The sequence below is a fragment of the Nasonia vitripennis genome (genome assembly GCF_009193385.2).
Source record: "Nasonia vitripennis strain AsymCx chromosome 3 unlocalized genomic scaffold, Nvit_psr_1.1 chr3_random0004, whole genome shotgun sequence".
NCBI classification, from domain to species: Eukaryota; Metazoa; Arthropoda; class Insecta; order Hymenoptera; family Pteromalidae; genus Nasonia; species Nasonia vitripennis.
In genome coordinates, this window is record NW_022279623.1 from 2,415,326 (window position 1) to 2,438,133 (window position 22,808).

Below are 22,808 nucleotides of genomic sequence, written 5' to 3' on the forward strand. Positions count from 1 at the left end.
TCGTTCCAGCTCTATACTTATAATTTGCCTCCGCAATTTCAGTGCTAAACAAAATCACCCGAGCTTTTTCCCGAGATCTCGAAAGCTCGCCTTGAAAAAAGAATTGCCGCAATCAACGCAGCGTTCTCCTTTTCACCGACGACGAATCAGACTTTTTACCTCCAGCAGAACTACAAGAAAAACCAAATCGTCATCGAGATAAAACGTCAAAATTTGGCTATAAAAACGAAAAAGCAGCCTTGGCAGAGAGAATCCGAGATCCAGCGCATTGGTAGTACCGTCGTCGACCGCTGGCGCGTCGGTAGTACAGCGTTTTCCTCTCCTCCTTCTCTAGCTCTCGGCTGTCGAGCGCCTCGCCACCCGCAGCCCACAGCAGCGGCGCAGTCCGCCGCATGTTAGGAGCCGGCTGGCCGCGCTTCAGCTCAGCAGCAGCAGCAGAGCAGCAGTAGAGTCGAGGTGTCGCAGCTACTGCTTTTCATATCAGCGGCTGCTGCAGCACCTGCATATCTCCTCCTCTTGCGCACGCACTGCACCATCGCGATGGTGAGTCTCTTTCTCTCTGTGTGTGTGCGTGTGTCTCTGCCTGATTTTTTTCGCTTCGATACTCGCTTACTCGCACATAGGCAAGCTCTACGACGCGTGAGTTCAAGGATGCACGCGCGCTTGCGTGAAGGTCGCGTGTCTGTCGGCGATGCTTATTTTCGTTGCTCTCGTTACTCCTAATTGATTTGCTCGAGTTAACGGCGTTTGCTACTGTTTTTCTCGCTGCTATGCTTATTGATTTTTGGTCGAAGCATGAGCGGCAGAGAGGGAGTTCTGGATCTCGTTTGATGCGTAGCGCCTGCTTTGTGAATGAAACGAAGGATGACTGATGTTGATTCGGACGTGAGTTTGTCGTAGCTGATCGAGGGAATGAGTTTTTCGGTAGAACGCTGCTGCGACTCGATGTATTTTTACGGAATATGTACCGCTAGGACGGACGGGTGGAGGCGAATGTTAATTGACGAGTCTACGCGGGCACCACCAGATTGCAGCACCTACCGGCTAGCCGTTTCGCCTTTTCTTTGGATGATAAGAGAGATTTTGTTTTCAAATTTTTCTTTCAGACTTTTAGAAGCGTTTCTGCGTTTGGAGAGGCCGCATGAGCTTTCACGTCGTTGCAAGCGTTTTGAATTTTACAACGCGTTTTATGAAACAATTGCAGGAAAACGGAGTGTTAGCCAGCTTTTTATTTGTAATTTATAAAATTATACGGCATGTAATAACCACTTAGAGCACAACCCAATAGAATTTATATACAAATCGATTTTGCATTGTATATTATATTGCAGTATGCTCAAACTAAGTCGAATAATGAAATCAATTTCAATTAAACAGAATTCAATGCGGATATAGTTATAAATAATTTCAATTTATAGTAGCTTTTTTGTAGAAAAGTAGGGATATTTCAAACGCTCCGCGATAACGTCATATTTTTATAAACCTTTGCTATTTTTAAAATTGCAGCCTTGGCAAAAAATTATCTCACCATCGAGGCTTATACCATATTATTAATCTGTAGTACTGTAAGAAAATTTGGAAGAAACGTTTTTAAAGAATTGTAGTTCCCCAAATAATATTGCCTCATGAAACATCCATCAAAAGCCCGCAAAATCAATAAAAAAAACAACGAGCATCGTTTGAAAACGTTCCATTCGCAGGTACTGGCCGACACGTCCCACACGGGCAACTTGCACCTGCGCAACCAGCGCAGCAACTCCTTCCTCTCCACGACGAACAACAATCAGCAAGACGGCATCTTCGTGGGGAACCTTCTAGAGGGTGAGACGCTGAGCTACAGCTTGGCCCTAGTGCGTGGCCGAGCACCGCTGGCCTGTACCTACATCCGAGTTCGAGGTGGTCACAAGAGTCAGGTCGCCGAGTGGCCGGTGGTCAACGGTGACTTCCGGCTGCTGGTCGAGCTTCAGCGCGGTACCAACAGACTCGAGCTCGAGGCCGGCGGCTTCAAGCGCAAGTTCAGCCTCGTCTACGAGCCCAGATTCACCCGGCTCAGAGTCACGCCCGTCTACGTCATCTGCGCTGGTCACGATGGATACTTTCAGGTATAATATTACATGCGGCGTTTCTGCTCGCTACGGCTTTGTTCGATGGGCAAAAGCTCGCGTATCGATTTGCAAGCTCTGCACTATGACACTTTTTTCGGTTTGTCGTGGAACGCAGCTGCATGTACTTCGATGACTGTTATAAGCTTTATCGGCACGTGACGCGACTTCACGCTAATGCGGCAAAAGTCCAATCCATAAATATTTTAACGTCATTTTTCTCGAGGATCGTCGCGTGCGGTATAGAAAATCACCGAACTGATACGTTTACAATTTTCGATAAAACCACCATACAGCAATAAATTAATTCTCCCGATAAAAAAAAGGGTCCACGAGGGGAGAACCGCTCACCAGAAAGCGCAGCGACGCGCATCGGTCTCGGCGCGCGGCTCCTCCAGACCCTGACAGCGGAGAAGCTCCGCGAGGCTGGCCACGGCCGCAAGACTTTCCAGCTGGAGCGCGACCTGGACGGTCCGGAGTGTCTCGTGATGCACAGCGTGCTCCACGTGGACCGAGCTCGAGCGATGTCGCAGCGCGAACTCTGGGAGCTCATAGGTCGCGAACTGATGTCTGGGCCGTTGGCCTCCAAGGACCGCAAGTACCTGGCATTCCTCTCCTGCACGCGATACAGAGGTGCACCCAATCCCAGGACCCACGAGGACACTCTCGCCAGAACTCAAGGACACGCGGCTCTCGGTGGCGGCGGACTCGCACTTTTCGGATCGGCCTGCCTCCACACGTGGCCCACTTGTATGCCACAGGTATGTGTGTTATGGTGTTCCTCTTTCCTTGTTTGCCACGCGTATTATATATCTGGAAAAGCTCGGAGTTATTATGTTAGCGGTGATTCAATAGCTCCTGTTGACACGTCGGTGCTGATTGCACTATTGCGGTGGTTATGTGTACGCTCTACTCCAATTAACTTTCTCAGCATGTTATACGAGAATACGAATTATATGAGATTAGGGAGTGTAAACATAAACTTTTGACGTTGTATAATAAATTTGTGAAATCACGTTCGTTTTAATAGAATATCAGAGTTACCCAAGTCTCAATAGCAAGGTATTAATCCTCTAACACTTACTGCCACATATATATCCGATGGCTATACACACACTTCAGCATAAGAATATCTCTTCCAACAATTGATGCTCCAGATATTCGCTCGTATTGTACCGAAGCATAGTAAAAAGATATTGATTTACAAGACTTTACACTTGGAGAGCACTCACTCAGCTGGCACCGCATACGCGAGGCTAAAAATAATACCTCGTCGATCATGAAACTCGAATTTTCCGATTTTTTCTTTGTAGATTATAAAACCTATTTTGAATATAATCTCTTAGCGCTGCAGTACCAAACAGATCGATTTCTAACGCAGGTCCTTCCCCGATTCCTGGACGCGACGCTCATCGACACGGAGCAACTGATGGACGACAGCAACTACCGAGGCACACACGGCGGCTGCCTGGCCACGACCCTCGGCTCGGTTCTCCACGAGCTCGGCCATACCTTCGATCTGGGTCACACGCGCGACGGCATAATGGGTCGCGGCTTCGACTACGTCGACCGGGTTTTCGTCGGAGCGGCCGGCATCGACACGAACCGCAACCCGGTGCGCCGTGAGCCCCAGCACACGACCATCGCCCTGAGCAGACCTTTGAGCGTGACGGTGACGGTCCAGCAGCCACCGGCCGCCAGTCCGCGACGTGGGCGGCTGCTCTCCGAGACCCTCAGGCCCAGCAGTATGAGCTTCGGGCGGACGCAACCCGGTCGACTGTCGGCACCCGCGAGTCCCGAGCTGAACAGGTCGTTCGCCAAGAGCCTGTCCAGCAGCAGCAGCAGCAGCGACATACCCTCGCAGACCGACAGGACCTTCTGGGGCAGCTCGTGCGCAGCCCTGCTGGCTTACCACCGCTGGTTCAACTCGGATAACGACAACGGCAGGTGCCAGAACGTCAACGACCTCAAGTACGACGGCAAGAGGTCGGTATTTTTCCAACTCGTATCGAACCAGTGTTGCGCATGACGGGGACATGAACGATCGCGTGCTTTCAGGAACGTGGTGAGATCCCGACACGGCGTGCGGGTGATCGAGCTGCGCGAGTCGTCCGGTGGGATGGTCGTGGCGTCGCGGCAGTTTCCCGGGAATCACCTGACCCTGGAGTCGATGGTCCCGGCGCCACCGCCCCACTGCATCGCTGCGCTGACCCTCGTAGCCGAGGACTCGATCGGCAGCATTCTCAAGCATCCCCTGCCCACGGCGTTCTAGGAGCCGACATCATCGAGCAGACATTAATCTCATCATCGCGATCATCGCTTGAGATCTGCTACTCCTGTGATCTGGGACCGCTCCTTATCTCTTATCCGATTCATAATCCTTCTAGCTGCGTATCCCGGTATAGAGCGATTTGGCCGATCGATCAAAGGATTATAAGGAGGAGAACACAATTATCATTTGATACACTGCATCGCACGCCCAATTTTACAACTGGGAATTTCGGTATTATTAATACTATTGATCGATCGGCAGAACGCGTCTGTACTATACCATAAATATTATCGATACGAGCGGTCCCTTTATTTATTAATGCATTCGAGAAAGAAAATACGTAGCAAAATGTAGGTGTCGCAGCCGAATGACCGTTGGAAAACACCGAGGATTTTAATTATTGGTCGAGTAAAGAGTGTCTTCAGTTGAAAGACAGTATTATTATGAGCTGATAGTCATTCCGTGGCATATTCTTGTACGACCCGATCTCATCGCGGCAGCTGCTCCTGCATTTTGCTACTCGTTTTCGCGGCGTATGTACTTATAATATACAATATATCATGCGCTCCTTATTACCAAAGTGCTTTGAGCAAAACATTTCACGATCTTGAAAAATCGATTGCGTACTTCAACTCGCTAATCATTATTACACCGTAAATTAATATATAGAAAGTATATTGATTTTTATAATTGACGATTTTCCTTGTAACGAGGTGAATATGGCCTTTGATTTGTCGAAGAGAGTATAAAGAGTTGCCTTTAGATACTTTTCTATGTAAGAAGAAGAAATTATTCCTGCATGGAAAACATAGACGTATAATAGTTATGATCGATACACACCGATATTCTTCAAAGTACAAGAGCGAGAATCGATTTTTTGGGTTCTATTATTTATAAACGCGCTTTCCGCCCTTTTACATATATATTATAAGGTTATATCTGATGACAAAACAATTATTGTGATGAACTCATACATTATTAGTTCAGATTTACGTGGTAGAAGTTCCTGTGGGTTAAAAGTACATCGAGGAGGCCACACACACACACATATACGTGCAATAATGTGCTGCTCGAGAATTCAAAATGTACCGCAAAGATGAGCGAAATCAAATAATTTTATGTTCGTTGTGTGGACTTTTTAAACTTGCTATTACGCTTGATCTACTGTATTACTATACATTATTCATGTATCATTTGAACAAAATTTCGTGTGTTAAAATCAGATTATTTTGGATATTTAAAAGTATATTTTTGTACGTGCTTTAATTAAATAATGGATGGTTTATTTGTTGCACCGACTCTAGTCATACGAGCCTCCTCGAAGGTTGTGTTCGTTATTTCCCTCCACTTATACTCCAAAAATCAAAATAAAAAAATCAATCTCCAATATTGTCCGTCGATAACCGCGCACCTTCACCGCATCGAACGCCAAACATGCTTCCCCCGCTCTAAACAAAAAGCATTATTTACCAAACACTTGTTCAATAAGACACACATACACACAAGAATGAATTCGCTGATTGCTGCCCAACCAATGGCAAAACGCAATTTATCCATAAATGTACACGTATTATGCACAAACATAACCGACGCTGAACCAAAAATATATTATACAAAGCGATGAGCGTCCAGTTCAGTATCGCCCATACAGGAATGATAAAACGCAGGTAGTTTGTAGAAACTGTGATTGAAAAATTACTGAGACAGCCTAAGCGATTGAATCGGAAGATGCGGTGATTGCATAAGTTAATTACGATACATGTATGACTTATGAGCCAATGAAGGCAAGGTGATTCACACTTGTATACCAACAACCCGCATGATTATTTCATAATCTATTCTCGTGACACACGTAAGTTATATGGTGAATAATATATAAGATCACACATACAAAGACAATATATACAACACGAGTTATGAACGCTGATGATAATCGGCAATTTACAGATGCATGTAAAAAGATGTAAGAATTCTATACAAGAATCGAAGAGTAAGCAAAACCCAAGTTGTTTCTAGCTAGAATATTTGTTCCCAAAATGCGAGAAATAAATGAGTAATTTTTTTCATTAAATACGCTTGACCTTTCATTTACATACAAACCAAATTTTATTCATCTTTTTGTTTAAAGAATACAAACATGGCAATAATTATAATAAACAAAAATGGTAATGTGCATCGCCGTATAATTTATATAATTTACATACTCTTGACACTTTAGTATCACTGCATCTTTGATTTATATTCTATCACACATAATTATAAAAGTTTTTATATACAATATACCCGATGTAAGTATAACTATGAAAATATACAACGATAAATCTGTTTTATAGTTTATAGAAAACGCTTATTGTATATAATTATAATATATATAAATATATATATATATATATATATATATATATATATATATATATATATAGGAGAAACGTATTTACAATGACATGAAGAATGTGTATAGTTGCGCATTTACGCATATCCCTTATAGCGACGAAAGGCAAAGTAAGTATCCGCTGCGTACAAAATTCCAGCAAATCCACTCAAATACTACAATTAAAAGAAAAAATGAATGCGGTAAAAGTATTTGAAGTAAATTCATTGGAAAATATAGACAGAATGTCACGTAACAAACAACAGTAATCAACTTTTTCTAGGATTTACAATAAAAATTAAATTTTCGATTTCTATTTAGAAAATACTTACATATGCTGCTGTCATTGCAGGATAAACATCAAAGCCAGGCGTAATGGCATAAAGTGGCCAAAGGAACATTTTCGTTGAAAATCCTAAACATGACGCGGAACTCATGCAGAAAAAGCAGGCAATCGAGTTGAACATAAGCTCCTATAAGTGTACATTAAAAATTTTAATTAAAAAACTCGTTCTTATATCGCACGCGTATTTGTTGCCTGCGTTTAGCTAATAACAGGCATGATACTTACAAAATAGGAAGATTGAACTAGTTTATAGGACTTTTCGGAAAATATGTAGCAGAGTAATAAAACGCCAGAATTCAAAAAACAAGCCGCTGAAGTTGTCAAAGCTCCTTCGAATGCAGATCCAATTTGTGCATGGTATTTTAATCCATAGTTGACTAGCAGTCCTTGGATTATGAAATTAACTAACTAAAAGTTACAGAATGTAACAAATACAAGAGCATATAATATTTTTTTATTTTTTTTTATGTCAAACAAAAATGTAAGACTCACGGCTTCTAAGACTTTGATCATTCCTGGCAATGTTTTGAGAAATTCAACGTGAACACAAGTGCAGCAACGAATACAGCAACAGCCAATACCCCCGACTCCGTGTGTTCGTTCTGGAGCTGCTGTTTTGACGACCGGGCCACCCTTCTTAACCATTTTTTTTTAACAAGTATTTAAAGTCCAGCTGTATTGAATAAATCTTCCGCATGCACGTCACTTTTTTCTATCGCGGCCAATCTTGATATCTATTTAGATTATATTTTTATTTTCTTCATTATTAACATCCAGCAATAATAATTATAATTAATAGAACTAGTTGAAACTATATAAATAATACGCGAAGAAAATTTTAAGTAAGAAGAAACGCTTTCTTCATATTCTCACGTGCTACTGAAACAGATATTTTAAAGCCAGGCGGTCCGCTCAGTCTTTCGCACCCCCCGCATCGCTTTCAAGCGACACTAAGAGCTGCAAGTGTATTTTAGGCGATTCATGGCCCTTCAAGTGCCCGGCGATTGTACGTATCCAAATATTGTTCTCGAATTTCTTGCGAGTTTTGAACTACATTTTTAAATCTTTATTAATACTTAAATAACATGTAAAATTAATTTTGCGATTCCATTTGTATGAAACTTTAAGTATGCACAGCTTTCTATTTGCAACGGGTGCATTTATCGTTATAAATTTTGGAAAGATACGTATAGAAAGAACAAGAAGATCAATCAAGCGCGTGATTGCTATATATATAAATATTTTGGTCCATAATACAACATATACTTATTTCTGATGCACTTGTTTTTACGCATTAGTTCAACAGTATAATATGTCGATCTTGCGGGAAAAAGTAAACTTTGAAAATCAAAGCTTCATCGCTGACATTATGTATTTACCAATATTCCCTAAGCCAATCAATGGAGAACTTTCAAGCGAAGAATTCTTGGCATCTTCAAGAAACGTTGTGAGAATTCTTGGTAAGTCTTACATTTTATAAAGAAAACAACAATTAACCTCAAATGATAATTTAAAAAATCAAACAATCTCATAGATATTTAATTATTATTCTTAGACGACTCATAAGCTAAGAAAAATTTTTTTGTAACTTACGTAAAAAGTATTTAATGATGTCGATATTTTCGTTTGTAACAAATATATAATAACCTTTCGTGTACTCTGGTTACAACAGATTACTTTGGAAACATCTTTATGCCTGTCAAATACGATATGCAAGGAAATATTGATGTGAGAAATCCTGTTGCAATTAATTGTTATGCTTCGATGCTTAATTTATTTATCAAAAATTATTACAGAAGTTAAGCAAGAAATTCAATCAAAACAAGAAAAAATATTCGACATTGCAAAAGATGATAATTGATGAAAAAGACAAATTAGAAGACTCAGTCGTGATTGATGCTATACTGTGGTTGAGAAGGTTTTTATATTTTATATTTTTTTAACGGTATTATAAACATGCGCGAGAAACAACAATATAATTCTCTTCTGCAATTTTAGGGCACTGCACATGATTCAACTATTCTTCGAGTATATCGTTTATGATTTCAATTCTGGAAAAAAGTCGGAAGATCTCATGGCAAATATTTGCAAATCATATGAATTGAGTTTGGAACCGTATCACGGATACATGGCACAGCAACTTTTCAACGTGAGCGTATAAATATATTGCATACAAATATTATAACAAGCAAAACTTAGTCCGAATATTTGCAGTTACTGTCACGAATGATACCTCCTCGGAATAAAGTTTTGCAAGCGATTGCCAATGGATATGACGTTAAACAAGAAATTATAATTAAAAGCATGGATAGCTTTTCGAAAAGATTGCAAGAAAACATAACGATTCTTAAATTATTTTACGAAAAGCATGATTTAGAAAGTTACGAAAAAGCATGAGGTTTATCCTAATATTATGTATTGTTGAGGTACTATACGTATTTATTTATTAATACATCTAGGATTAAGTAAGGAGAGGGCTTTTCGCTGCCATTATAGCAGAAATTAGGTTTTTTCAGTTTAATTTGCATATTTGTATGTATATTAAATAAAAAAACTATACATTGATGAATACGTAGGTGTATTTCAAGTCTTTTTTTTATAAATAATAAATTACAAAATGGCTTGCTTATACAAAACAAGAATACTTATTTTAACGTATCATCGATTCCATACATCTGCGCCATGTAAAATCTTTTTGCGTGATGATCTGCTGACGTTTTCAGTACGATAGTACCAGTTATTATTTCAATTATTAAAAGTCCCAACGCAAAGCCATTAAATATTCTTTCGTTTAGTTGGTGTACTGAGTTTCGATCGAAAACCAAAAACATTTCTAACGGAAACTGAAGAAGAGTAGAAATAAGCCAGAAACTCGCCAACTCTGGTATCTGAAATATTGAATTTTAACATTTTTCTTTAACAACTTTATTCACAATAATTTAAAATAGTATAGTTCAAATAAATTCTAATTTTTCTTCCTTTCATTCTCGTTCTCTAGTTAATGTAATTACATAAAGCTTATTATTTTATTTATATTATTTAAAATATTACTTCTTTCCCGTACTGAATAATATAAAATCTTATTTAAATTAAAAATCAAATTTTGTATGAAAAGTTCAGTAAAATGCAATTTTGAAAATGCATCATATGACAGTGACATCTAGTATAAAAAAATTTAAGCACAAAAAATGCGCCAGATTCAAATAATTGTTTGCTAGAATACTTATATAAATAAAATATCCTATGCCATTTCCGTTAATAGAAATAATATATGACAACATGGAAAAAATATTATTGTTCTTTTGAGAATTTTAGAAGTTACATGCAATCGAAGATAACAAGTTTAACATGCGCGTATCTATATACAATACGTCCTAGGCTAAGGCTGCGTCCAGAATTGAGCGTATACGTTAGGGTTTACGTAGAACATAACGTTTTGGGCAGTACTGCCAATCCACTGTAGCAAACTGCAGTTGAAACGAAGGAACACACCGGCTCAAAATTTAACCTATAAAAATGTTTAAATTTGAATTGTATGGCAATAAATTGTAAAATTCTTTTTTCAAATAAAATTATAAAATTTTGTAAGAGAATGTATTATATAATAAATTAGTTTCTGATTAAAAAAAAGGTCTACCACTGTCTCAAAAAAGGAAAGGACAATAAAAAATAACGCACATTTCCAAATGAAAATTTTATTATTATAATTAGTTAAATAGCATAGGCAATGTATGATTATGTTTAGATTAGAGCATGTCTTATATAACTTAGACCAAAGTTTTTATCATCAAGAATATCAAATAGTAAAGAGTCATAGAGAACAATTAAACAAAACTGCCCATCGATACTTATTTTCAAGACATCAATTCAAAATGGCTTTTCTGAAGATTGAAGCAATAAATTGTAAACCAAATTTAATGTTAAAACTATGTTTAATTAATTATAAACTATATGCTGGGCAAAATTTTAGCATGAGCAAAATTTCAAGTTATTTTAAAATAAAATACGTATGATTCGTCTTTCAGTTTGAAGCTATTAATCGCTAACTTATACAATGAAGAACATAATACTACAATCATTGCCTATGCTATTTAACTAATTATAATAATAAAATTTTCATTTGGAAATGTGCGTTAGTTTTTATTCTCCTTTCGTCTTTTGAGACAGTGGTAGACCTTTTTTTTAATCAGAAACTAATTTATTATATAATACATTCTCTTACAAAATTTTATAATTTTATTTGAAAAAAGAATTTTACAATTTATTACCATACAATTCAAATTTAAACATTTTTATAGGTTAAATTTTGAGCAGGTGTGTTCCTTCGTTTCAACTGCAGTCTGCTACAGTGGATTGGCAGTACTGCCCAAAACGTTATGTTCTACGTAAACCCTAACGTATACGCTCAATTGTGGACGCAGCCTTATAGATATTAGATATCCATATACAAAATCCGTTGATTCATGCTTTGCCTCGAACCAAAACTAACTTCAGTTGTGTACCGGCAGACGTATACGCAAGATATTTGCTGATTTTGTGTTTACTTTACGTACTTTTTCACCAAGATTTCCAAGATATCCCAAATACAGTCTTGCACACTCCAATCCAGTAACTGCCAAAATTACTGCTACAGAGACGAATTTATAGACTTCCGATAAATCATAATACTGTAACAATATTTCAGGTAAATTTGAAAGTTATATACATTCTTAGAATTTCAACGAAGTACAAGTAATATATAGGTAAAACGTAGAAAACATCGGAATTACTTTTTTGTCCAAATAGTACAGTAGAACAAGTAACCATATCGGGGAATAACGAACGTTGAGATAAAGAGCAATCTGGAGAGGTAGACTCGATTTAATCCTATTCCCTGCAGAAAATATATATGCTATTTACATATACTCCGATAAAAATAAGTAAGCGTTTATCAGTAAAAGAACGATTTTATAAAGCGGCTATTTTTAGATAACATTTAATTCATATACATTTTAAGAAATCCATTATGCTATATTTTATATGCGCCAAATATATTCTACTTATACGTTTATTTTACATATTAGTTTAAAGAAACAGTTTCGATGCTTTAAGAAGTATTATTTTGGAGTGTTTCAAATTATTTATCGCCGAAAATACTCACCGACGTCGTAAAATTCCTTTTTTCTATCGTGACATGCTAAACCAGGAAAAATGCGATCCGAAGCGGAAATAACCGAAGACTTCCACATATTTTAAAATTAAATATTTTTAACTAGTCCATTAAATATCTTGGAACATAATGTAGGAAATATTTTTACTGTTTGTTTACTTTTACTGTCGCCGGGTAGCGAAGGAACGTCGAGTAGAATGCACTGCCATCTGGGCAAGATTCAAACACCTGCTATACTATATCTGCTACTAATTACTATTCAGTAAAAATAATAGATATATTATTATAGTACAAGATTACTCTCCTGTACATTTCTTAAATGATTTGACTTTATTCAATATGCAAAGAAATTTCAAAATTATTTACTACAATTGGAACCGTAATGGAGAGCGTTTTTGTCTAAATCCTATAGTTGTGTTAATTTGAACAGATATTGAAATAAAGTCATTGAAATAAAAACAGGAAACTTTAATGAAATGTTAAAAAGTGTATAAGTTTATACAAACATAATATTTATAAAAATATTTAAGATATTTATTAACATTGTATTACAAAAAATCTAAATTTCAACAATTGATGTTACTGTCACTTTTGCTCAATCTGAGAATAACTTTGAGCGGATTTCTTTCATCAAAAATGATGTCTTTTGTTCTTTGGGTATTGTATACCACATGCTTTCGTCAATTGCAACAACTTTATAAGACATTGCTTCCAAAGTATTCACAGTGATTTTGAAGTTACCCATTAAATTACCAGAATTTCTGAAGAACCAATAATGTGGCATAAGTATAATGACAATTCTGAAAAAAATCAAGTTTAGTTATTTTTATAGTTCTTAACATTTTCTAAAAATCATTTTGCAATAGTTCATCATATCTTACACTTTGCTTGCCGGAGGAACCTTCAAATTTTCCAGGTAATTTAAAGTGTCTGTTTCACTTTTATTTGTTTCGGTACTTATAGGAACTGGATTGCCATTCTTGTCCAAAATAACAACATGATCTAAACATATAAATTAATTTGTGTAAAGATAAACATATCTATTTAGCATTGAAGTAAATGATATTAGTGAATATGATGAATCAATATTTAAAAACTATTTATTACCAATCAGATGAAATAATTTTGTTGTAAAGTCACTCTTTACATAATCAGACCCTCCCATTCCATCTTGAAGATAGTCCACAAGATCTTCCCTTTTTTTCCCTTTTTTTTTATGTGTCTCAAAACTCAACCTTTTTAATGCATTAATTTGTGATTCACTCGGTACAGGTCCATCATAATTTTGTTCTACTTTCAGTTTTTGATAGATTTTACAAAATGTCCAATGCAAGAATTGTTCTTTGGAATAATCATAATTACAATCAAAAATGGTACGTAACATTGAATGATGATATGACTCTAAGCACAATAGATTTAGTGCACAAATAGTCAAAGTTTCATGACTGTATTTCAATATACTATCGCTCTTCATAATAAAATCTTCTATTTCTTTCCAAAAAATGTTTTTATGCATCATCGTTGCTGCACCAGATATCAAAACTAAGAGCTTGTTAATATGGTCATCAAATGTCTCTCCAGATAGAATGGTTTTTTCAAAATAAGTGGCAAATGTATAATTCAACAACTCTTTACTTTCATGTCTAATAAAACATAAACATTTGATTGCACTCAATGCACTATTTAAGCCAACATCATCACTTATTAATTTCTGAATCAATCTATCTATAAAATCAGGATTATAAAATTCTTTTGCTAAAAGAATGCTGAAAGAAATATAGGATTGGTAAAGATATTATTTCAAGTGTTGCATAAAAATTGATACTTACTCTGCTGATTTAAGTCTTTCAGATAATATGTAGATTATAAAATTAACTTGATTTACATTAAGCTCTTTGATATTATTCAATATAACATCCTCAACTCGATGTAAAATATCTAACCATCCTTTTGGATGGTATCTCATATTACACAATGATTCTAATATTAAAATACTGCTTTTAAGAGATATATCACCCTTGTAATTCTCTAAACTTTGGATAACATGTTCCAATAATTGATAATTTTTACCATTTGCATGATAACTAATAAAAGACAGTGCACTTTCAAGATATGTGATATTATTTTCATCAAAATCTATTGACAGCTTTACTACAAACTTTTTTTCTAATGCTTTTTGTACGCCTTTGATCAATGGTGATTGTGGCATTCTTCTAATTATTAAAGATAACGTGCCAAAATAAATCAGTGACATATCGTTCAAATTATTACAAATATGCTTTAGTATTAATTGAACAGTACCAACTGAAAATGGGATTTTTATTTTTGCGAAGAGACTTAAAATTTCTATTGCTTCTGAATTTGTCAACTGATCAATCCTTGAATCAATAATATCACAAATTGGTTTGAGAAAGGCATGACGATCCGATGGATCAGTTGTTTTGATACTTTTATTAGATATTTCTCTTTTATAAGATTTGACCAAACTTTGCAATGCAACAATAATATGTGGGCCTTTTATAATATTTTTATTAGCTTCCAAAGTAACCAAAACTTTTGATGGAAACCGAGATTTTAATTCTGACATTAATTCATCTACATTAGCATTTTCGAATGGTAATGAACTTCTGTTATCTAAAATTTAAAAAAATAGATCAATTTAGAAAGATACATACATGCAAGACAAAACTGGTTTAAAAAACCTACCTTTTATTTTTTCAATGTGTGTTACATGATAGGCCAAAACTTGTTGAGTTAAGATATTGGATCTTCTTAATGATATAGACAGACGAAAAAGTCTTTTTGCAAGCATTTCTCTCTCGAAAATTTCAGAAAAAAGAGGTTAAGTAGCTTGTATGCTTGATTAAAAATGTGAGTACTTACAAAAGCTATTGGATCTCACTTTTATCTGTAAATTAAATTATTTTTCAAATATCTTTTTTTATTATCTTCTATGACAAATATATATATATATATATATATAGATATATATATATATATATATATATATAGTATAATCATACATTCAAATATCCTTAGTTCAATTCTCGTAGGTTAGGTAATCATATTGTTTCCTCTTGCCGTGCCGTGTGTCGTGCCGCACTCCGCACTCGCACATATAGTCCAGTAAAATTAGCTGTGAAATCGCCCTGCGGTAGAAGTGGCTGCATTTTGGATATTTGGTAAATCGGGGTCGGAAAAGCCGATTCTGAAATTTGCAGCTTCCTAGAATGAGGGGTTCTATGCGAAAACAGCGTGCGAAAGTTATTTTTGCTCATATCTCGAGATCGGCTTGACCTATGAGAAAATGGCTGGCATCAATAGAAAGAGCGTTAAATTTTGCATTGGAAACGATTTTTTAATCGATTCCGATGAGTGCAAAGTTCCGAAATAATTAATGAAAAAGAAATTTGCTTGGTGTAGAGGCAGGGGAGGGGAGTGCGCAGACGACATGGCCGCCGCCGCTCTCTCCGCGCGCAGCGACGGGACGGCGGGAACCGAGACGCGTTTGAATGCGTCATGCGAAAATATTTTTGATTTCGCGGCGACACTCAGAAAACTTTGTAAATTACTTGAATAAAATTTTTTTGTTAGACCTATTTTTTAATAGAAAGATAAAAATGTTAATTTAAAGTTATACAAAGTTTTTATACAAAGTTATAAATGATCCTGACCATCACAACTTATTTATTTTTAACTCTGTGTTTATTAACAACTCCGTTTTGAAATATAATTATTTTTATAACTCCTTTTATGGTTCTTGATTTTTCTATATAATAAAAAGTATTAGTATTTTCAAAATCATAGCTATACTATACTATTTGATGTTCTTTATTTTACGAAAGCATGAAACATATGAAACGTAATTTATATACTACTAAATTTTTGGTAATCTCGAAATAGAATTTCGAAAAAAAAATTTTAATTCAGATTATTTAGTGCGATATAAATACCAGTGTCTCAAATGCACTCTGGAAAAAATCATTCGCGACGTATCATATAACCGAACTCATCCAAACATCCTGTCACCGCATACTAAATGTTTATAAATTATGAATGTCAACGCCACTTTCTCAGTTCATTACTCGAGCTGGTTAATCATAGGTCAGAACACTTTGGTATCTCATCGAAGTAACATCGTGCTCTAAAGAGTGTATTCCAGAGTCATTTTTAACTAAAAATCTATTAGAAATCAAAAAATTATTGTTTTTTGAGTGTGTGCCTTCACAGTTTTTTAATTTGTGATACCAGCTTATTGATTGGTTTCTGAATCCTAGATAAAAGACTGTAAAAGTAATAATTTTATGAAACACTTATCAGAAGAATTCATACAAAAATTAAATAACATTGAAAGCAAGGGTCCAACGCCAAAATTGTGAATACAATATTTCAAATGTGTCACCATAGCCTTACAGTTTATAGAAGCAGAACGCTTAGGCGATTGGAATCTACATTTACAAAGCATTAAAGATATGTTACCATTATTTTACTCAAGTGGTCATTTTGCTTATGCAAAAAGTGCTCAAATTTATCTTCAAGATATGGCAAATTTGGATGTAATAATGGATCCTTTAGAATTTGAACGTTATACGAAAGATGGCTATTTCACTATACGTAGATCAGATAAAGCGTGGTCTGGTGTATGGAGTGACATGATAATTGAGCAGACATTAAATAGGTTTTTCGGTACAGATTTAAAGCATGGTCGAGGTGTCACTCCTAGCGTTGTTGCGCGTTATTTATTTGCCATGCCGTCAGCGTTTAATGTAATGGAGTGTTTGGAAAATTACTGTGCAATGAAATCGAATAATAGTGAACAGCATGTTGATCTTTCTAAGAGTCGAATGAAGAGAGATAACAATGACATATACGAATTTGTAACCTGGCTGCAAAATCATAATCCTTTCAATCATCTACATGTTTTGGTATCGCTTTCTACAGGAATAATTGGTGGACCAAATATAGATTGTCATAAGGCTATTGAAAAAGGACTGCAAGGAATGGAAGATATGGTTGGGAAAAATGCTGACAATATTTCAATGTCAAAAATATATAAAGTTAACAATTTAGCAAGTGCCGCAACTGGAATACATCTGGATTACAACCATGAAGTATCTACTATTGATATTTACTTATTATTTCAAAGAATTTGTGTCATTTTCAATGGAGACGCTGAAAAAACACGCGAAGCTTTTTATTATGAGCTTACGCCATATTCGCTAAGCTTATTTAACGAAAAGGGACAAATGAGAAAAACGCAGAAATCAAAACTTTATCCGTTATTTAAAACTTCGAATAGGTTGCTAGCGCTGCAAACATCAGATATATATGTCATAGACGGAGGCTGGTTATTGCATGCTGTAGTTTGGCCCCACAGCCAGAAATTCAAAGAAGTTTTTAAATTATATTTATCATATATCATTAAACATTTTGGTAGACGTGTTACTGTTGTTTTTGATGGATATAACAACGAATATATCGGAGTAAAATCATATGAAAGATATTGTCGGAGAGAGAAAAACGTCGGAGCCGATATCGATATCTCTGAAGATAAAATGGTAACAATGAATCAGACAAAATTTCTTTCAAACATTAGTAATAAACTAAATTTTGTGGATTTACTATCAAAATATTTAGAGGAAAATAACATTCATACAAAAATTTCAGAAGAAGATGCAGACACTGTAATTATTCGTACGGCCATAGAATTAAAAGATAGTAATGAAAGTTTCGTTTCAGTGGTCGGCAATGATATAGATTTGTTAATTTTACTAATTACACACTGCATCGGTGGAAATAAAATATATTTTTATAAAATGTCACCGAACAAGAAAAATGAATTATATTCAAGCAGAGATCATAAACATTTAGAAAAATACATTTTATTTGCTCATGCGTTTGCTGGATGTGATTCAACAAGTGCTATATATAATAAAGGTAAAAAAAGTATTATAACATTATTAGAAAAAAATGAAGACTTGCAACAATTAATATCCATATTTTATAAGCCATTCCAAAATGTCGACGATATATATAGAGTTGCTGAAAAACTTATGATAATAATGTATGGTGCAGATGACCAAAAACTGACTCTACATGAATTAAGATATAAAATATTTTGCACATCTACAGCAATTGCAAAAAAAGAATTATCTTTATCGTCTTTACCGCCTACCGATTCGGTATTAAGAGAGCATGCTAAAAGAGTATATTACCAAATGCAGATTTGGCTTGGATTCGATTTAGATCCAGTATTATGGGGATGGAAGAGAACGAGTAATATGCTACTACCTATTATGAATCCTAAACCAGTTGCACCAGTCGAATTACTGGAGATGGTGAGTTATTATATGTTATCCTAAAATATATTATATGAAATTGTCTAATTTTTCTTTGAAAATAATTTCCAAATGACGTATTTAATATTTACTTTAGTGAAGTATTCGATATTTTCTATTGTAATATTTACTGTGATAAGAAAAAATAATTAACTTGATTTTCAGATATTTTGTGGATGTAAAACAAATTGTAACACATCCCGATGTTCGTGCAAAAAGGCTGGCATAAAATGTAGTTACAGTTGTAAAAATTGCAATGGCCAAAGCTGTGAAAATGCTTCAAATTCGCATAAGGTCATACTTGAGAGTGATACAGAAGAGCGACAAGATGATATAGATGATATAGAAGATAATGAAAATATGTGGAATGATGAAATAAATGATTTACAAGAAGAAGATGTTGATGAATCACAAACTGAAAATTAAAAAATTTTGCTGAAAAATTCTGTCAATTCTATTTACTAGAATAATATAACCATTTTATTATATATTAAATTTTTACAATAATCATATTTATTTATATTTTGACCGTTTTATCCTTGTATTATTGATGTTGCTTCATAATAACATTAAAAAATGCTATCGTAAATTTTTCAACAATAATTTACTTACAGGTAAAAAAAACACAAATTCAAATAATAATTTGTTAGATACTCGTGTCATATGTTCACTTTCCAGCACGGCGTAAGCATCCTCGCTACGCTCGGGCGCTTAACCCTGCCGTGCCAGAATGTGCCTCATCGCCTTGTATCGTAATGTACTATGGGTAACTCAAACTAAAGAAATCGCTGCCGCGCATACAAAAGTTATATGAAATATGACTATTTCATTTTTTCAGCGTCATTGGTGCAACGATTAAATCAAATTTGGGATGCAAGGTAATGTTATTTTTCCGCTCATTGGATAGCTATATTGTTGAGAACATTTATTACTTATTTAATTCATAATTAACTATACATACTTGATAATTATATAGCTAATTTCGATAATATTAATAAAAAGTTCATACAATAAGTTTTCCGGGTGTCGCCGCGAAATCAAAAATCATATTTTCGCATGACGCATTCAAACGCGGCTCGGTTCCCGCCGTCCCACCGCTGCGCGCGGAGAGAGCGGCGGCGGCCATGTCGTCTGCTCACTCCCCTCCCCTGCCTCTACACCAAGCAAATTTCTTTTTCATTAATTATCTCGGAACTTTGCGCTCATCGGATTCGATTAAAAAATCGTTTTCAATGCAAAATTTAACGCTCTTTCCATTGATACCAGCCATTTTCTCATAGGTCAAGCCGATCTCGAGATATGAGCAAAAATAACTTTTGCATGCTGTTTTCGCATAGAACCCCTCATTCTAGGAAGCTGCAAATTTCAGAATCGGCTTTTTCGACCCCGATTTACCAAATATCCAAAATGCAGCCACTTCTACCGCAGGGCGATTTCACAGCTAATTTTATTGGACTAATATATAAGTATGCATGCACGCACATCCCTATATATATATATATATATATATATATATATATATATATATATATAACACAGTCAAGCAGACGACAAATAGGAAAAGGAGGGAAATTCAAATCCTCGACAAAGATTATGAAATGTGCAACCTGCGTATCTATTCATAAACAAAAAAGAAAACACTCGAAATTTTGCATGTATTTATAATGTTAAGACATAAATACATTAGAAATTTTGATGTGTGAATTGAAAAATAGATCCATAAAAAATGGTAATGCTTAAAAAATAGGTTCCATAAAATCGACGCAAATAAGAAAAACTGTAAAATATATACGTACATAAACTAAAACAAAATTTTGTTCATTAAAATTTCAATACAATGTCCTCTGGCAATCCGAACTTGTGAATATTAGGCAGAATACTCTTCCTAAAATGGTTGTGTAAGGATTCCACAGATCGATTACTTAAGTACTAAAAGAGAGAAAAATGTAAAATTTTAAAAATTAATAACTGAACATCTTTATCCATCAAATTAAGAAACTTACGCCTTCAGCTTGCATTTGACGCCATGGATCACGCATTCTGCAATCATTAATTTTATTCCGCATAATTAAATAAGCAATCATCTGCCTCTTCTCGTTCATGCTGTAATCATGTCTACAAAACAAAAAAAAAACAGATTTGTTAAGAACGTATTAAATTATTAGAAAATTTAAAGAAAATAACAAAGCAATGATTGTTTACCCTCGACGTCTTTCTCCTTTTTCATACATTCGTTCCTTGACAGATTTTGATTGGCTGGGTGGTGGCAAACATGTCCACCACTTTCTTCTAAGTGGAAATGAGAAATTAATATCAATAGATATTATTAAGGAATTTTCAAAAAAAAAAAAAAAAATTATTTGATGTTTATTACGTTTGAATTTCTGGAGAATTATCCATGTTATCAGCAATATTTTCTTGCTCCATAGGATGATTTACGTCTACCCTTTTCCACGCATTATCTCCAACATAAATAATTGCCTTACGTCTTCTTTTTTCAGTAACACTGAAAAGTAATAGAATATGAATATAAAGTCTGGGAATCCCTTATTTTATTTAAAAAATATACAAACTCTTTCTTATCTTCATTTATTTGAACTGTTGACAACTTATTCTTTTTTGGGGAAAGAATTTCAACTACGGCATGTTTTCTTTTTCTTTGAATTATTTCCTCTACCTCATCAATAGAATTGATTTCTTCATTATTGCATCTGAAAAAGTTTCAATTGTGCATAACAAATAGAGTTCAAAAACATTGTAAATCACCGGATAATAAGATAAAAGTAACTTTACTTTGTCAATTCCTCTTGATAAACATTTTCAGTCTCATCTTTATCTTTAGACTTTTTGCAAAGTTTGGAATTTGTGTCATCATTATGTTTATTATTATCAAAACTGCAACATCTCTCACAGCGCACATTTTCCTGATAATACCTATTCGAAGGAAAACAGATAATTTACTTATAAGAAGCAACTTTTTCCATTAAAAAATTGAATGAAAGCTTTTAATATTTATTACCTGAGACATGAATATGTCCTTAAAACATATTTACTGATTAAACAGCAAGGACTTTCAATCTGTTGCAAGTTTGTTGACGTATACCTAGGCATAAAATGAAAAAAAAGAATAATGATATTGATTGTACTCACTTATAACAATTTATTTTCATTTTTACAAATAAGTTAAATAAAAACTGCATAGAATAAAGCGTATATATACCTATATATTTCAATATTAAGTAGATCATTAGCCATTATAGAATCCAAAATAAAATTGATACTAAACAAATCAGCTCTTTTCTGATTTTCTAGTCTATCGAAATACGACTCGTCACATAGCGTATAAAGAGCATCATTACACACCATACCACTTAGTTTCTAAAAAATTGTAAGCAATGTCATTTACAAATGATTATTGAATATGTATATACTAAAAAGTATGCAAACCGTGACAACGTTCTCGAATTTAGTTTGTAACGACGGCTTTAGGCCTTCAAATTTGAAGGAATACCCTTGGAAGAAATAGCGGTGCTTTTCGTAAAAGTTCTCTTTTTCTCCAAAATTCATGGTTGCGTAGCTTGCGTTTTACAAATTGCGATTGCACGATAGTACACCTACGTGAGCGACCGGAGTATGTTTTCATTTTACAGAGGTTATGTTATGTGTGCGAAAGCCGAAAACACATAAACGGGATACCGGCAAGAGGTATAATATTATATAATTACACTGAAGTGATCGGCAAGTTGTATAGGAACGCAGAGCGCATAGGCGTAAGCAGTAGGTGAGCGCGGGAAAGTTCGAACGAGATTTATTTGTACACGAGTTTGTATGGAAAGCTACAATTTTCATAATATTAACACATATGAATACAATAATTATATATTTTTTTGCACTATTATAATCATCCAATTGCAGACATCATTATATACCTACAGTAATTCATTGATTATGCACTATAAATATTTGCCTATATATAACTAATAACGCTTGTTTATTCATTCGCTATATATAGACTTACTGTTGGAGTAACTCCTTCTATTGTGTAATGACGTACGACGTTTGGATCTTAGTATATTTTTAATCAGAACTCGATCATCAATCAATCGCAATAGGTCGATCTTGACCCGGTCGCCGGACTGTTCCCATTTGTGATTACTATAATGTATCATATTGTATATGCTTTTAAATTACAGAGACGACTACTTATAACATGATCATATAACCCAGTGG

The 22,808-nt window shown here is 34.9% G+C and overlaps 8 protein-coding genes across 15 annotated transcripts in view; 4 read left to right on the forward strand and 4 right to left on the reverse strand.

The window, feature by feature from the left end:
* Nucleotides 1-359: 359 nt before the first annotated feature.
* On the forward strand, nt 360-6,445 carry LOC100114854 (putative zinc metalloproteinase YIL108W). Its single transcript, XM_001599696.5, has 5 exons — nt 360-543; nt 1,701-2,102; nt 2,429-2,863; nt 3,484-4,088; nt 4,161-6,445. The coding sequence occupies exons 1-5, from the start codon at nt 541-543 to the stop codon at nt 4,372-4,374; spliced, it is 1,659 nt and encodes a 552-aa protein (XP_001599746.2). The 5' UTR covers nt 360-540; the 3' UTR covers nt 4,375-6,445.
* A 598-nt stretch (nt 6,446-7,043) lies between these two features.
* On the reverse strand, nt 7,044-7,950 carry LOC100114894 (protein singles bar-like). Its single transcript, XM_016987815.2, has 2 exons — nt 7,584-7,950; nt 7,044-7,499 (listed from the first exon to the last, which is right to left on the reverse strand). Exons 1-2 carry the CDS (start codon nt 7,734-7,736, stop codon nt 7,290-7,292), a joined length of 363 nt encoding a protein of 120 aa, XP_016843304.1. The 5' UTR covers nt 7,737-7,950; the 3' UTR covers nt 7,044-7,289.
* Nucleotides 7,951-8,336: 386 nt separating this feature from the next.
* Nucleotides 8,337-9,662, forward strand: LOC100114943 (glycolipid transfer protein A). 2 transcript variants are annotated; one of them, XM_008208363.3, is made up of 5 exons: nt 8,337-8,551; nt 8,764-8,819; nt 8,888-9,009; nt 9,090-9,240; nt 9,291-9,662. In XM_008208363.3, the coding sequence occupies exons 1-5, from the start codon at nt 8,404-8,406 to the stop codon at nt 9,486-9,488; spliced, it is 675 nt and encodes a 224-aa protein (XP_008206585.1). In that variant the 5' UTR covers nt 8,337-8,403; the 3' UTR covers nt 9,489-9,662. The 2 variants fall into 2 exon arrangements, with proteins under 2 accessions (XP_008206585.1, XP_008206586.1); XM_008208364.3 differs by having other exon boundaries at nt 8,341-8,551; nt 9,306-9,662.
* LOC103316158 (transmembrane protein 17B) lies at nt 9,649-12,490 on the reverse strand. Its single transcript, XM_031925743.1, has 4 exons — nt 12,232-12,490; nt 11,861-11,964; nt 11,645-11,758; nt 9,649-9,979 (listed from the first exon to the last, which is right to left on the reverse strand). The coding sequence occupies exons 1-4, from the start codon at nt 12,317-12,319 to the stop codon at nt 9,737-9,739; spliced, it is 549 nt and encodes a 182-aa protein (XP_031781603.1). The 5' UTR covers nt 12,320-12,490; the 3' UTR covers nt 9,649-9,736.
* The window catches only part of LOC100677815 (acylamino-acid-releasing enzyme), a 29,135-nt gene continuing 17,833 nt past the window's right edge, over nt 11,507-22,808 (forward strand). The window contains exon 1 of one of the 5 annotated variants that reach the window (XM_031925739.2): nt 11,507-11,775. The gene's annotated coding sequence lies outside the window, so the exon portion shown is untranslated. The remainder of the gene's footprint in view (nt 11,776-22,808) is intronic. The other 4 variants (XM_031925740.2, XM_003426360.5, XM_031925737.1 and 1 more) reach the window with 4 other exon arrangements.
* On the reverse strand, nt 12,732-20,491 carry LOC100677906. 2 transcript variants are annotated; one of them, XM_016987818.3, is made up of 7 exons: nt 15,264-15,608; nt 15,124-15,148; nt 14,947-15,058; nt 14,070-14,874; nt 13,348-14,006; nt 13,122-13,242; nt 12,732-13,040 (listed from the first exon to the last, which is right to left on the reverse strand). In XM_016987818.3, the coding sequence occupies exons 3-7, from the start codon at nt 15,050-15,052 to the stop codon at nt 12,836-12,838; spliced, it is 1,896 nt and encodes a 631-aa protein (XP_016843307.1). In that variant the 5' UTR covers nt 15,053-15,058; nt 15,124-15,148; nt 15,264-15,608; the 3' UTR covers nt 12,732-12,835. The 2 variants fall into 2 exon arrangements, with proteins under 2 accessions (XP_016843307.1, XP_031781601.1); XM_031925741.2 differs by lacking the exon at nt 15,264-15,608 and adding an exon at nt 20,375-20,491 and having other exon boundaries at nt 14,947-15,148.
* LOC103316157 lies at nt 15,723-19,098 on the forward strand. The gene is made up of 2 exons (XM_008208361.4): nt 15,723-18,578; nt 18,744-19,098. Exons 1-2 carry the CDS (start codon nt 16,713-16,715, stop codon nt 19,002-19,004), a joined length of 2,127 nt encoding a protein of 708 aa, XP_008206583.1. The 5' UTR covers nt 15,723-16,712; the 3' UTR covers nt 19,005-19,098.
* On the reverse strand, nt 20,215-22,267 carry LOC100677843. Of its 2 annotated transcripts, none has more exons than XM_008208360.4 (9): nt 22,026-22,263; nt 21,799-21,956; nt 21,598-21,681; nt 21,372-21,512; nt 21,152-21,289; nt 20,953-21,084; nt 20,781-20,864; nt 20,582-20,693; nt 20,215-20,507 (listed from the first exon to the last, which is right to left on the reverse strand). In XM_008208360.4, the coding sequence occupies exons 1-9, from the start codon at nt 22,143-22,145 to the stop codon at nt 20,400-20,402; spliced, it is 1,077 nt and encodes a 358-aa protein (XP_008206582.1). In that variant the 5' UTR covers nt 22,146-22,263; the 3' UTR covers nt 20,215-20,399. The 2 variants fall into 2 exon arrangements, with proteins under 2 accessions (XP_008206582.1, XP_003426409.1); XM_003426361.5 differs by having other exon boundaries at nt 20,218-20,507; nt 20,781-20,867; nt 22,026-22,267.

Excerpts from the sequence above, each read along its gene's own strand:
- LOC100114854 (XM_001599696.5), top strand. Across the intron at positions 2,103-2,428 it reads GTCACGATGGATACTTTCAG|GGTCCACGAGGGGAGAACCG; the intron begins GTATAATATTAC and ends GATAAAAAAAAG. Across the intron at positions 2,864-3,483 it reads GGCCCACTTGTATGCCACAG|GTCCTTCCCCGATTCCTGGA; the intron begins GTATGTGTGTTA and ends TTTCTAACGCAG.
- LOC100114894 (XM_016987815.2), bottom strand. The coding sequence starts at position 7,736 with ATGGTTAAGAAGGGTGGCCCGGTCGTCAAAACAGCAGCTCCAGAACGA. Across the intron at positions 7,500-7,583 it reads TGATCAAAGTCTTAGAAGCC|TTAGTTAATTTCATAATCCA; the intron begins GTGAGTCTTACA and ends TGTAACTTTTAG.
- LOC100114943 (XM_008208363.3), top strand. The coding sequence starts at position 8,404 with ATGTCGATCTTGCGGGAAAAAGTAAACTTTGAAAATCAAAGCTTCATC. Across the intron at positions 8,552-8,763 it reads AAACGTTGTGAGAATTCTTG|ATTACTTTGGAAACATCTTT; the intron begins GTAAGTCTTACA and ends TGGTTACAACAG. Across the intron at positions 8,820-8,887 it reads ATATGCAAGGAAATATTGAT|AAGTTAAGCAAGAAATTCAA; the intron begins GTGAGAAATCCT and ends AAATTATTACAG.
- LOC103316158 (XM_031925743.1), bottom strand. The coding sequence starts at position 12,319 with ATGTGGAAGTCTTCGGTTATTTCCGCTTCGGATCGCATTTTTCCTGGT. Across the intron at positions 11,759-11,860 it reads TGTACTATTTGGACAAAAAA|TATTATGATTTATCGGAAGT; the intron begins GTAATTCCGATG and ends ATATTGTTACAG. Across the intron at positions 9,980-11,644 it reads TTGGAAATCTTGGTGAAAAA|ATACCAGAGTTGGCGAGTTT; the intron begins GTACGTAAAGTA and ends TCAATATTTCAG.
- LOC100677906 (XM_031925741.2), bottom strand. The coding sequence starts at position 15,052 with ATGCTTGCAAAAAGACTTTTTCGTCTGTCTATATCATTAAGAAGATCC. Across the intron at positions 14,875-14,946 it reads ACACATTGAAAAAATAAAAG|ATAACAGAAGTTCATTACCA; the intron begins GTAGGTTTTTTA and ends TTTAAATTTTAG. Across the intron at positions 13,041-13,121 it reads GTTCCTCCGGCAAGCAAAGT|AATTGTCATTATACTTATGC; the intron begins GTAAGATATGAT and ends GATTTTTTTCAG.
- LOC103316157 (XM_008208361.4), top strand. The coding sequence starts at position 16,713 with ATGTTACCATTATTTTACTCAAGTGGTCATTTTGCTTATGCAAAAAGT. Across the intron at positions 18,579-18,743 it reads CAGTCGAATTACTGGAGATG|ATATTTTGTGGATGTAAAAC; the intron begins GTGAGTTATTAT and ends CTTGATTTTCAG.
- LOC100677843 (XM_003426361.5), bottom strand. The coding sequence starts at position 22,145 with ATGAATTTTGGAGAAAAAGAGAACTTTTACGAAAAGCACCGCTATTTC. Across the intron at positions 21,513-21,597 it reads AGGACATATTCATGTCTCAG|GTATTATCAGGAAAATGTGC; the intron begins GTAATAAATATT and ends TCCTTCGAATAG. Across the intron at positions 20,868-20,952 it reads AATTCTCCAGAAATTCAAAC|AAGAAAGTGGTGGACATGTT; the intron begins GTAATAAACATC and ends ATTTCCACTTAG.